The sequence below is a fragment of the Saccostrea cucullata genome, unplaced genomic scaffold (assembly GCF_032062105.1).
Source record: "Saccostrea cucullata isolate Sc308-1 unplaced genomic scaffold, CSIRO_AGI_Scuc_v1 ctg72, whole genome shotgun sequence".
Lineage (NCBI taxonomy): Eukaryota > Metazoa > Mollusca > Bivalvia > Ostreida > Ostreidae > Saccostrea > Saccostrea cuccullata.
In genome coordinates, this window is record NW_026918900.1 from 213,627 (window position 1) to 226,838 (window position 13,212).

Below are 13,212 nucleotides of genomic sequence, written 5' to 3' on the forward strand. Positions count from 1 at the left end.
TTTTTCTATTATAAACAATAAAATATTCCCTTGAAATATAAGTTAAAAATACTGCGTAGAAAAATACTTACCATTGTTTACTTCCGGAAAGCCGCCAAGAAAAAAATTCAAAGAGAAACGCCTTGAAACAACCAATATTTGAGGTACTCTATAAGCTTATTGAACTTATTTTGTCTTTAAAATCTTATTGCAATATATGATTAAGAGAATTTTGAATGCATGCATATAAACGTCCTACATGTAGGTAGAATTTTTGCAACAGATTCAGCCTACACATAATGCAGTTATATAAACTGCTTAAACCTTTATCATGTGAAAGTCAATAAGAAAACCATTTTGCAGGATGTATTCAGCGTTTATTAATCCTGCATGATAAGGAAGAGGCTTTCTCATAACCCATATATTAAAAATGGGGCCATCAGTTCACTCAGAGCTCCAGATAATATTTTACCCCAAAGTGTATTCCCTGAATTTCAAATCAATGCAGTCAGATTTTGATTTTCAGTTGAATGGCTTCTGTGTATTTTGTTAATATATAAGTGTTTTAGAAGGGGAAAATAAAACTACAAAGGACAGTGTCTGCATTTTATTTTATCTAATTAAATTTTGAAAATACAAAACTTTTGGTTAAAACTGAGAAACATTCATTTTTGACAAGGAAGATAATACAGTAGGTAAAGTTTTCACAGGCACTTAATATTTTCCTTTGTTTAAGATGATATCGTAACAAGAGTAAATGAGAGAAAAAATCTTCATTCATATGGCTAGTTGAGAGAAATGGGTAATGGACACATAATAAAATGTTATGTACAAACAGTATGTAAGCATCTTACTAAACAGAGAACTCTAGAGAATTTAAGAGAACTGTTGATCGGTAAATTAAAAATTATGCAAAATCGATTTTAATCTAAATCTTTGATTCTTTCTCCCGAAATGGAAATCATCATCTCCATTACTAGAATGTACGCTCAGTTTTAGTTTTTTAATGCGTATTTTGAAACTTTCAATGCATATAATTATTTCTGCAGATATGCACCTTATCTGGAGCTCTGATCACTGTCACAAGGCTTGCTCCCTGGTGTCTTCACAGGCACCTGAATTTTTACCAATAAGTCACTAAATTAGCTACATAGAAAATTCTGTTCCCTCTATATATAAATACACTTGGTGTGCAACAACATTTTGACCCCTTGCTTGATTCAGGCTTCAAATTTACATGGCATGTTTAATTCAGAACTCTCTTGATTGTTTGTAGTAAATGGCTTATGCACTGAGTTCTAGTTATCGCTCGAATGCTGCGATGGAACATTCTATCTACCTCATTCCTGGATACAACCTATTTTTTTGCAGAATTTCCCATTACTTTTACCTCCCAGAGTCTTCTGATATATTATTTTCCAAATTTAAGGAAATTTTGATCTCCGAGGAACCACTGTTACACATTCCAGACAAACAATTATCAGGGTTACAAACAAGAGCAAGCTTAAGAAATTTAAGATTGTTGGGTTTGCTTAGAGGCAATAGATAGTTTTCGATAGGCCTGATTTTAGCAAGAGTTACTGTAGAAGCACAAATTTTCGTGGGGATAAAATTTCATTGATTTGTCATCAAAAATAGTTTCGTGGGCATTTAATTTCGTTGTTTTGAGAGTAAGCCTATTCATTATACAGTCATATAAAATTTCGTATGGGATTTAATTTCGTTGATAAATGTTAACAATGAAATCAACGAAATTTTATCCCCCACGAATATTTGTGCTTTTACAGTACTTCCTGTTGGCTGCCATATTGGCGGTCGACTCAGAGATTTTTCCCCTTTGTCTAACTCTAACCAAGTCTAAAAGGATGTAGCAGAAATATTTGGTGGAAAATCTTTACCATTGACAAATAATTTTTTTTAATTAAGGAGGCTTCCAAAATTTATTTAATATACTTTAGAAAAATAATGATTCCTAATTCAAAATAGCAAATATAAAATTGGTTGAACAACAAAGGAATATGAGCATTTGGACCTCCATTATGGCGGCCAACGGGAAATAACTCTTGCTAAATTCTGGCCTATCGAAAACTATCTATAGCTTTAAAAAATACTTTAGACATAATACTAATAATTGATGGATCATTTCATTTCAATATTTAGTGTTGAATGTGCTTTTTTTTTTATCTGTTTATGGACAAACTTCAATAAAAGGATTTGATGATTACAGAAAATGACAGGTCGGGTGATAATTGTGACCGGAGCCAATAGTGGGATTGGGTTTGAAGCAGCCAAAAAGCTGTGTGAAGCCGGTAATGATGTAATTCTTGCCTGTAGAAATGAGGAAAAAGGCAAAGCTGCGGTAGAAAAAATTCTGCAAGAGAATCCTAATGCACTGGCAACATTTCTTCAGGTAAAGCACAAAAATGATATTCTCTCAAAGTAAGGGGATGTTTTATATCATTAATCCTTTTCATACAAAATATTCATAATTAAGTTTGCAAATTTAAGTACGGGTATATGCCAGTACTTTTATAAACTGTATTACAAAAGAAAACCTTTTATCAAATTTGTTCATGTTAATTTTGAGATACATTTCAACCTGTTCAATCAGTTTTGTTTTTTTTTTATATTTTTGAGTCATAAAAATCCTGCATGAAATATCAGATATCACTGCTGACAAGAAATTATCCGTTAAACTTCAGTTTTTGATTCCTTACGATTTTTTTTTACAGTTAGATGTGGCAGATCTGGCATCAGTTAGAAAGTTTGTGGAAGACTTCCATGCTTTGGGCAAAAAACTAAATGTCCTTGTCAACAATGCAGGGGTATTTCTTAACAGGAGCGAAAGAGTTAGGGAATTTACCAAGGATAACTTTGAGCTGACCATGGGAACAAACTATTTAGGTAATACAAGAAATGGATTTTTGATCATTTGACCTATATACTTACCCGAAAGGAGGTGGGGTAGAAAAACTGATCATCCCAAACGCCTAACCCGGTAATTAGTAAGGCACTATAGTCTATATTTCTCATAGAGAGATACTACCTAAGGGCCATAGTCTGATTTGTACCTTGGACCTACTCTTTTCACTAATTTCAGGAAAAAACTTGGATTTGCAACAGTTATACTGGTTATGTTCAACTTTTAATATGGCAGTCAATGAAAACTTGTACCTCTTAATTCTATATAATTTCTAGCCCTACATTTTTCTATAGGTTGATGTGTACAGCAAAAATTCATGTTTTTCCCCTTTGGTGTCATCTTGTTATATGTGAATATTAACTTGTCATGGCTTACTAAATCTAAACTGGCAATTAAATTGAAGATAATTTGACATATTCATTGGAGCCTCATTTATTCAGACGCTTTGGTTCCCAGTCAATTTGTCCGGACATGTGAAGCATCCGGATAACTGAATTACCAGTTAAACAAGACAAAATAACATTGAAAAATTCAGTTCCAGTGAAAAATCGTCCGGATACTGAAGCGTCCAGATATCTGAAGGTCCACTGTATTACATCTCAGTATCATTAATAAAAGACTGAATAAGAACTATAAATGACAGAATTCAATTACATACATGATGACAGATGTATTGATTTTACAGGTCCATTTCTTCTAACCCATCTTCTCTTGGATGATTTAAAGAAAACAGGAAGTGAAAGTGGAGACAGTCGCATTGTAATGGTGGCTTCATCATTACACGATACAAACGACCGAGGCAACCGGGGTGGTGCGTATGTTATATATTTATGTTTGTCTGCAAAGTATCTGTATATATCCTGTGCAGTTCTTCGAAAAAAAAAAAAAAAGTAAACCAAAGCTTTTTTAACTTGTATCAAACCAAAATTACTAGGGTGAACTGATTACCAAGTGAACTGTTTCACATCTACAATATAGATGTTTTTAACTTTTTCAGGTGTCAAACCCTTTGACCTTGAAAATTTCTTCCTGGAAAAGGATGGAACATACAATGGACAACAGGCCTACAAGAACTCTAAACTGGCCATGGTGATGAGTACCTACTCCCTGGCCCGGAAACTGGAGGGGTCGGGGGTCAGTGTTAACTGCATGTGTCCAGGTAGGTCCAGAGACAAACAGTACTGTAAACCAACTTTTCTTCGCATCAACTTTTATTCGTCAGTTTGAAATCAATCCACAACAATTAATTTTCGCGACTTACAAATTATTCTTCACAAAACAAAATACCGTATAATCCCTATTAACAATAAATTTTAAGGGCCCCCTGTTCAGTGATTAAAATTATAGAAAGACTAGAATCATATCAAAAGTCTGCAAAAATTTGAATGAATTGAAAATGAAACTTGTTTATTATCCAATTTTTTTATGGAAAATGATTCATTTAGCACACTTTGGGTGAGTACTTATTTTGGAGATTCTTTGAATTTATTTCTCAAGTTAAAATATGATATGAAATATTAGTAAGTGGTTAACAGTACAATGTAGAAGGGACAAAACAAAGAAAAGTATATTTGTAGAGTACAAATTCTCACACGCGAATAAAAGTTGGTTTACAGTATATTTAGAGTACAAAGTTCACTGCTGAAATTGCCGTGATCAATTGATCATGATTGCAATAAAGATAAAAATTTGTTGTACTTTCATTTAGATATGTCAAAAGAGAAAGTATAGAAAATGTTGAAGACATATTTATTTGGTCAATGCATAGTTAGATATTTTTTGTTTGGACTTCAAATTTCAAAAACAATTGCTAAAGATTTGTTTACTAAAATGCCTATATCATAATTCCCCCCATCTCCAAAAAAAACCTTAGTGTTAACACATCTTCATGTAAGACCTTAGTACATGGACATATATTTCAAAGCCAGTAGAGATGGATAGCAGGATAGGTTACTGACCTATGACCTTCAAGATTTATTAATAATTATTTTTTCTGATTTTTAGGTTTCATTCCATCTACCCAGCTTTCCAGACATGCTTCTTCAGCTTCTAGGTTCATGTTGAAGTATTTAATGGGACCAGTCTTCAAGGTCGCTAAAATTTCCAGGACAGTAGACCATGGCAGCAAAATGATTGTGGAGCTCAGTGTTAATGAAAAATATAAAGGTTACTCTTCATTCTTTGTTCAGCTTAGTATAAAAAAAATTTTTTTTAATTTGTAATGAATATATTCGTGAAAGGATGATGTGACATAACTGCTATCTGGGGACTGGGGCCCCTTTTGCTACGACAAATTATATTTAATCCATAACGATGTTGGTAGTTTTCAAACATATGAGTGAATAAATACGACGCCTTTTGAATAGTTTCAATAGTTCAAACACATTTTAATTATAAGGAATACTGCTCTAACTTTGTTTTTTTAGACCCTTTGACAGCTAAATTCGGCCAGGTTTGTAAGAATATATTATTTTATGGCAAGAGAATGGGCGGGTCTTAGTACAATAGAGGGATATGCATGTCCGAGAAGACCTTATATGGCTATTGTTATTACTTCGCACATAGTCATTGTCCAATCCGATGACAGAACAACATAACATGCTGGTTTACTACGTTTACATTTTATCACAGACATGTGATTTAGGTCAATATACCTGTTATCATTTTCTACATTTCAAACTTTTATAATGGTCAGTTAAGGCTATTTATACTTATAATACGAATGGATTTTCAGTATTTACGGTTTTCAGGACAAGAAATGCAAAAAAAATGAAAGCAAATGAAACTTGTATTCACTGATACTTAGGAATATGTGTAGACCTAGCGAATTGCTCACCAAACATGCTACAAAACTTTAAATTAATGTATATTTTTCAATTGTTTGTAACTGTATATAAATTTTACTGTGATCTCGGAAATTGTACATATGTAGATCTGTGTCTAATCTGTGACTCATTTGCATAAAAAAAAATATCGGAGAGCAGTAAAATTCCATAGTATTTTTGTGGAACTCACTCATAACGAATTTCATTTACTGTAAACGTGGTTATATTGACGAGTTGAAAAATTGACGATTTTTAGTTTACGAAAATTGACGAGTGTTAATTTTGACGAATTATTTAATCAAGAGTTAAAAATCTTTGAATTCACGGAGATACAAAGGCAGCGTCGGAGTCACTATAAAATTTAATTATTGTAAGACCATCTACAGTGTGTTAGATTGTGCAAACTATCTAATTGTGTATAAGATTTGATTAAATAAATTGCCCTCTTGTAAATTGTTTTCATTATAAGTGGTTAGTTACGCATGCAGTATTTTATACACTAGTTTAGATTCAATGGTTTCTAAAAATGTGATTATATATCACTGTGTTTTCATAACTAATTACAAAAGATATTCGTAACTTCGTTAGCATAATGTACGATTCAATGTCTGTTGCGACGCTATATATATATATGATGTGAAATTTGACGAGTGTAAATTTTGATGATAAAAGAAAAATCGACAATATAGTCAAAATTAGCACATCTGTTTCATAATTGGTTAGGAAAAGCCAGCTAGATTTTACAATTTTTTAAAAAATAGCATGGGAAAGGTCAGCTAGATTTTACAATTTTTTTAAAAAATAGCATGTGAGCGCAGTTAGGTACAATTTTATCCTTTCACATATAGGTAGATTTCAATAAAATACAGTGACCAGCCAAAGGAGAAAATTGTACCTACCTGCGCTCGTATATTTAAAGGGCTTCAAAGAGTGGGGTGGGGATCTATTTCTTTCAAATAAGTGAAATAACGGTTCTATTTTTGTTAAAAATAGTATTCTATAAAGGTACACATATCGGTGATTAGTAACATACAAAAATTTGAGTAAAATTTAGACATTTAATTTTTTGTCAATTTATCGGGGGCCGCAAGTCACCTCATTCTTTAAACTGAAAATATGGTATAAAACTTTCCTTTTGTCTTGATTATTCATGAGAAATAGCGTTGTTCCCCCTTACAAGTAGATACAGAAGTAAAAGTTCCATGTATATGAATTTTGCTGTTTTTTTTACTCATTAAATTTTGTATCCTTTGAAGGTTTCAACCAAATGGAATTTGATTTTAAAAAAAATAAAGAGATAAAGCATCATTATTGAGAGACAAGGTTTTTAGCTCACCTCGACGAAGTCAAGATGAGCTTATGCTATACTCCTGGTGTCTGCGTCCCAGGTTAAAGTTTTAGGAGCAAGTCCATTTCCAAGTTACTATAAGCCCTACCTGGACCAAACTTGCATGGATGATGCATCTAGGAATGGGTACTACCAGACTTGCTTCGGATGCTGGATCTGACCTACATTTTCCAGATGAGTGACAAGGTTAAAGTTTTTAGGGTAGGTCTAAACCCAAGTAACTATAAGCCCTACCTGGACCAAACTTGCATGGATGATTCATCTAAGGATGGGCACTATCAGACTTGCTTTGGATGCTGGATCTGACCTACATTTTCCAGATGAGTGACCAGGTCATTCTCAAGTAACTATAAGCCCATCTTGGACCAAACTTGCATGGGTGATGCATCTAAGGAAGAGCACTACCAGACTTGCTTTGGATGCTGGATCTGACCTACATTTTCCAGATGAGTGACTCCCAAGAAAGTATAAGCCCTACCTTGACCAAACTTGCATGGATGATGCATCTAAAGATGGACAATTGTGACTTTCTTCAGATGCCAAATGAGTGACCAGGTTAAAGTTTATGGAACAGGTCAATCCCCAGTGAACTTTAAGACCTATTTAAACAGAACTTGCACGAATATTGTTGTCAGGATAAACACTAACTATTAAAAAAATATGATGTGAGACTTACATTACTTAGGACCATTTCACTCTTCGTTTGGACTTTCAGGAAGGCGTGGCATTCTCGATGTTACCTAATTAGCTTCTGAAATTTACACAGCTTTCCTTCACTGTTGAAATATACATAGGAAAGAAATTCGGCCGAGTGTCAACTGGTGTATTAAATAGCCAGTTAAAAGTTCTCTCATGACACAGAGGTGGGGTATAAGTCGTCTCATTGTTGTCAACAACAATTTAAAGTTCCTGATGTTATTAATTTCTTAACCAATGAGAATCTACGAGTACCTGGCCAAATTTCGTAGCGGCTAGAATGCCACGCCCTACTGAAAGTCCAGACTGGGTATAAGTCGTCTCATTGTTGTCAACAACAATTTAAAGTTCCTGATGTTATTAATTTCTTAACCAATGAGAATCTACGAGTATTCGCCATTTCGTAGCGGCTAGAATGCCACGCCCTACTGAAAGTCCAGACTAAGGGGAAAACTGTCCGAAACTGATAACATTTGTCGAGGTGAGCTTCGTAAACTTTGATTACCTATGTTTTTGCACAGATGTCTCAGGGAAATACTTCAAAGACTTTGAGGAGGCAGAATCTTCTGAGGAGTCGCGGAACGAAGAGCTCCAGGGACAGGTGTATGAGTTGTCTGCCCGTTACTGCCACCTGGAGGGGTACGAACCATTGGATGCCCCCGCTCCACCCCCACCAGAGGAGAAACCTGTAAAAGTCAAAAAGGTCAAGACCCCCAAGAAAGAGAAGAAAGAAGAGGAGGCTGTTGCAGAAGATAAAACAGCCAAGGAAGAAGGAGAGAAGAAAGGTTTGTAAAGATCTGTAAAAACAAAAAGGAAAGTTAAGGTTCACTGACCCCCTTGGTAAGAGAGATAACTCTTACTGTGAATATTTTATGTGTTTATTTAAAGTTATGGTTCATTGACCTGCTTATATTAAAGGGAGATAATCCTAACTACTTTATTATTGGTTTATCAAATGATCAATTCACACAAAGAAGAAACCATTCCCTGTACTTGTACAAGCTGTTGAATTTGATGTTTGTTTTGTACTGAATTTTACATTTTATGAATCCTGTTTCACAGATGGACCAGAGGTGGCAGATGGCATCAAGTACGCAGATGAAGACGACAAATCCGAGGAAAAGACGGGGGAACCAGCCAAACCAAAGGAGGGTGGAGAACCAGTCAAAGAAGAAAAGACAGAGGAACCAGTCCAAGTGACCATCACGGTGGAGGATGTCTCCACAGACAAACCGAACACGGAAGGGGAGGAGGTCAAGAAAACAGAGGAGGGAGGGGAAGATAAAAAGGAAATTAACAAGACAGCTGAAGATAAAAAGGAAATTAACGAGACAGCTGGGAAAGGAGATGGAGTCAGTAAAGCTGTGGAGATAACTGCAGAAATCACCACTCAGGGATAAGGAAAATTGTGATTCGGAGCTGAAGTGTTCAAACCTTCACTACGCAGTTTATGATGTGTTGTGAAAAATTATTTTTTGACCTGAACTTTTTTGATGAGCTTAAATAAAGTATGCTTTGCTTTAATTCCAAGGGCATTTAAATTTTTGTTTTTTCAAATATTTCTTTTGAAGATAAAAAAAACAGTTTTCTCTGCATTTTGTTGGAAGTAAAAGGGATGAATGTAACGTGTGTTTATTTGCCACAGTCATGTACATGTATATTTGTTATCAATATTTATTTATACATTTAATTTCAGTATATTTGCTATAATTTTGTAAATTATATTGACCAAAATACAGCTCAAAATAATGTCCTCATCCAGATATATATATATATTTTGAAAATATTTTTTATACTTTAATAAAATGGGCCAGGTTTTCCTTGAATTAAATTTTACACCTAAATGTATACAATAGCACCACTTTATTAACTACATGTATTTATTCATACGGATGTAACAGTGCCTTCCACCAGCCTGTTATTTTTTAATTAAAAATTTTTAAATCATATGCCTGTGAAACAAAATAACTACGGCAAATTTGAATGTCCTCAAAAAATTTTGTTTTAATAGTAAATTGTACACTAGTCCCAAACTTTCAAGTCATCTTTTATTTCGTTTGAGAATGTAAGAGTAGTCTTGTAGCAATTTGACCGAGACTGATTTGATACATGTATGTTTTTCTGTGTGTTCCGTTTCTTATTATTTAATCTTTTCCAGACCAGCCAACAAACTAAATCCTTTGTTTAATCAATGCAATAATTGTTAACCTTTTTTTATTCACCAATGGTTGTATATTTTTATTTTATTAATTTTGTGACTTTTTTTAATGTACTGTTATTTTTTTTTACCCAATGAACAATTCAGTCAGTTATGTTGTATGGCATTTAATTTGTGTTAACACATTTTTATCTTAATTTATACATGTATCAGCATCTTTATGCAAGACAAATTACAAAGGGGTACAGGGGAAATTTCGCCTTAATATAAGTGTATCATGTATTTTTTTTTATCCTTTCAATAATGATTTAATCTGTATATTTTGTGGCATTAATAGGTGTCTTTGAATTAAAGCATAATTATTCTTTTTTATTGGAGCAGAATTAATTTTGCTATAAACACTATTATATCTCAATAAATTGAGGCTAACCCTGTGTTCAGATTTATAACTATTTCAGTTTTTAAACCATGAATCTCATTAACTTAGTTAATGCAAAATTAGCTTAGTTTGTAATATATATGCTTTTACTGTAGTCCCTAAATAAAATAAAATAAGATTTTGAATGTAAAAAATTCTGTATCTCTGTGTTTTCTCAAAGTCGGATATAGAGTCTGAGGTTATAAAGACAAATACATGAGTGACATCATTATTGGTACTATTTGACCATACTCGAGCATGAGAGAGGTTCAGGGTGAGATAGATTTGATGGCACTAAAATATTTAAGTAGCAAAGGGAGGTTCTTATTTGTAGCAGTATGTATGACCATACTCGAGCATGCTTGAGGTCCAGGACAATATTCTTTTGACTTGGCATGGAGATATTTAAGGAACAAAGGGAGGTAAACGGAGGCTCTTACCAAGATACCCCAGTGGGGAAATTTAATTAATATATTTATCATTCTTGTAGGGAAAAAATGTGAAAGAGCAAGAGCCATCTTATGCATAAATTGGCCCTGTACTAATATCAAATAATTAACTATCACCCTCTTTCCCATTTTATATGTCAAAATAAAGTAGACACTTGGTGCTTTCATTTTCTGTAATGAAATGTCGTCTTGAGAATTCAGATATTGGAAAACAGGTTTTGAGAAATTGCAATGTTCTTGAAATTTGCTGAAAACATACGTATTTGACTACCTTCAGCAAAGAATTAAAATATGAGCACAGCCCACGATCCAAAAAATAAAACGTTTTTTAATCTTCAGAAACAGAGCTTTCATTATGTATTTGCATACTCAGTATTTTGGATCAGAGGTTGTGCTCTATATGAAATATTGAAAAAATGCTTCAACGTTAGGCCATTTTCAAAGGAATTTACACGATATGAGGAAAATGATGCATTTTCTGACGTCACAATGCATTGAGTAGATGGAAAATTACGTCACAGTTAATAGATATGTGGTCACCAACACTCCCCAATCTCTCACCAGAGGGCGTTTACGCTCCTCCGCTCCGTGTAAGCGGAGCCATAAATAAGCGGAGCGCGCCCTCTGGTGAGAGATTGCAACACTCCCAAGTGATAAATGCTGCATTTGCAACCTAAACTGTGCAGTTTTGATTTTTCGGAAATTCTCAGGGCCAAATAAGGCCCAACGTGGCTCTTGCTCTTTGTTTTGTCATACAATGTAAAGTGTATATGTGTAAGATGTCACTAATATTCATTACTCATTCATAAACGTAAACCAGGGTACCACAAAAAGAGAAGCATCACCTCACAAAAAGCTTAATATCCAATTACATGTACATGTAATCAAAACAGCATTTGACATTGATCCCAATGCAAATACATCGATTCCGTTTCGTACAGCATTAATTCACACCTACAAACACATACGATTGTGTTACTATATCCTATCCAACTTTCTAAGGATGCAACTCTTCAGAATCACATTTAAGAGTGTAATTCTCTTCACACATTCCCGTAAAACAAGTTAAGTTTATTACACTATTTATACTAAACATATAAAAATCTATACATATTAAATAGGCAAACACACGGGTTCAGCAATGATCTACCAAGCACCATTCAAATTGTTTAAAATCTCCGAAAAACATTCAGAAAAATTAAAATAAGCAATTTTTTTTCTGAAGACACTAACATTAAAACGTACGATTATTTTCTACACTCCGTGCAAGTCGCCCGCGTGGCGCAGTGGTTATAGCGTCTGCCCTAGAATCGCGAAGTAAGAAGTCGACCCATACGTCGCAGGTTCGAATCCCACTGTGGGACGTGGAGACCGGTCCTTTGGATGAGACCGTATAAATCGAGGTCCCGTGTCGCAGTAGGTGCTGGCACGAAAAATATCCCTGCTGCTCAATGGCCTTGAGTGCCGAGTATAAGACAAAATTTGTAGCTCTCCACCGGCAAATGGTGGCGTCTCCGTATGAGTGAAAAAATTATCGAGAGAGACGTTAAACAACATACAATCAATCAATCAATCTACACATCATGCAATTAACTATTCCTCATGATAAAAAACTAGGTTTTTTTTTTTACATCATGGACAAAGTTTCTTCGGTAATCTTTAATGTGAATTTAGCGCCCTTCAAATCTTGGTGACCGTTCACGGTAGCTCAGTCGGTAGAGCGCTCGCTCCATGATCGGGAGGTCGTGAGTTCGAATTTCGGCCGCGACTGACCTAGTCGTTAAAATTGGTAGCAACTGTTCCTTCGCCATGCGCTCGGCACTCAGAAGTGAAAGTTGCGGGTCCTTCGGATGAGACCTTAAAAACCGAGGCCCCGTGTCAGCGGCAGGCGTTGGCACGATAAAGATCCCTCACTGCTCAATGGCCCTGAGTGCCGAGTAAAGGTCAAAACTTGAAGCCCTTCACCGGCATACGGTGACGTCTCCATATGAGTGAAAAATTCTCGAGAGGGACGTTAAACAATATACAATATACAATCAATCAAATCTTGGTGTACTTTATAGACGTAAGAGCCGTTTGTGACGTTGCAAAGTTCAATAACTCAAACAAACGAAAAAAGTGACAAATTTAAACGCACATTTGTTGTACTTGTGTTCCTAAAGTATTGAAAATGCATAAAGTTCCTACTGCGTATTCTAACGCGCGGTGACAAGGTTGCGCGTGTGTTATAGAGATTTGAACGTCGTGGATTTCTAATGGATTACACTGAATGTGAATATTAATACCGAATTTTTCATATCCTGTAATAGGTCATCAAGACAGTTACTTTGTTAAAAATAAATCTGATTCTACTCAAATGTACTCTGAAAGTGATATTAAAAGGATGGAGTTCCTCATTGACGACATTTATATATTG

General features: G+C 34.6%; 1 protein-coding gene across 2 annotated transcripts; it reads left to right on the top strand.

Annotated features, from left to right (window-relative positions):
* The first annotated feature begins 9 nt into the window (after window positions 1-9).
* LOC134275298 (retinol dehydrogenase 13-like) lies at window positions 10-10,502 on the top strand. Of its 2 annotated transcripts, XR_009993792.1 has the most exons (9): window positions 10-143; window positions 2,207-2,389; window positions 2,712-2,883; window positions 3,588-3,713; window positions 3,900-4,061; window positions 4,907-5,068; window positions 8,293-8,556; window positions 8,834-10,045; window positions 10,077-10,502. XR_009993792.1 is itself a non-coding variant. In XM_062757578.1 (8 exons), the coding sequence occupies exons 2-8, from the start codon at window positions 2,210-2,212 to the stop codon at window positions 9,169-9,171; spliced, it is 1,404 nt and encodes a 467-aa protein (XP_062613562.1). In that variant the 5' UTR covers window positions 10-143; window positions 2,207-2,209; the 3' UTR covers window positions 9,172-10,502. The 2 variants fall into 2 exon arrangements, 1 of the variants encoding a protein (XP_062613562.1); XM_062757578.1 differs by having other exon boundaries at window positions 8,834-10,502.
* The last annotated feature ends 2,710 nt before the right edge of the window (window positions 10,503-13,212 follow it).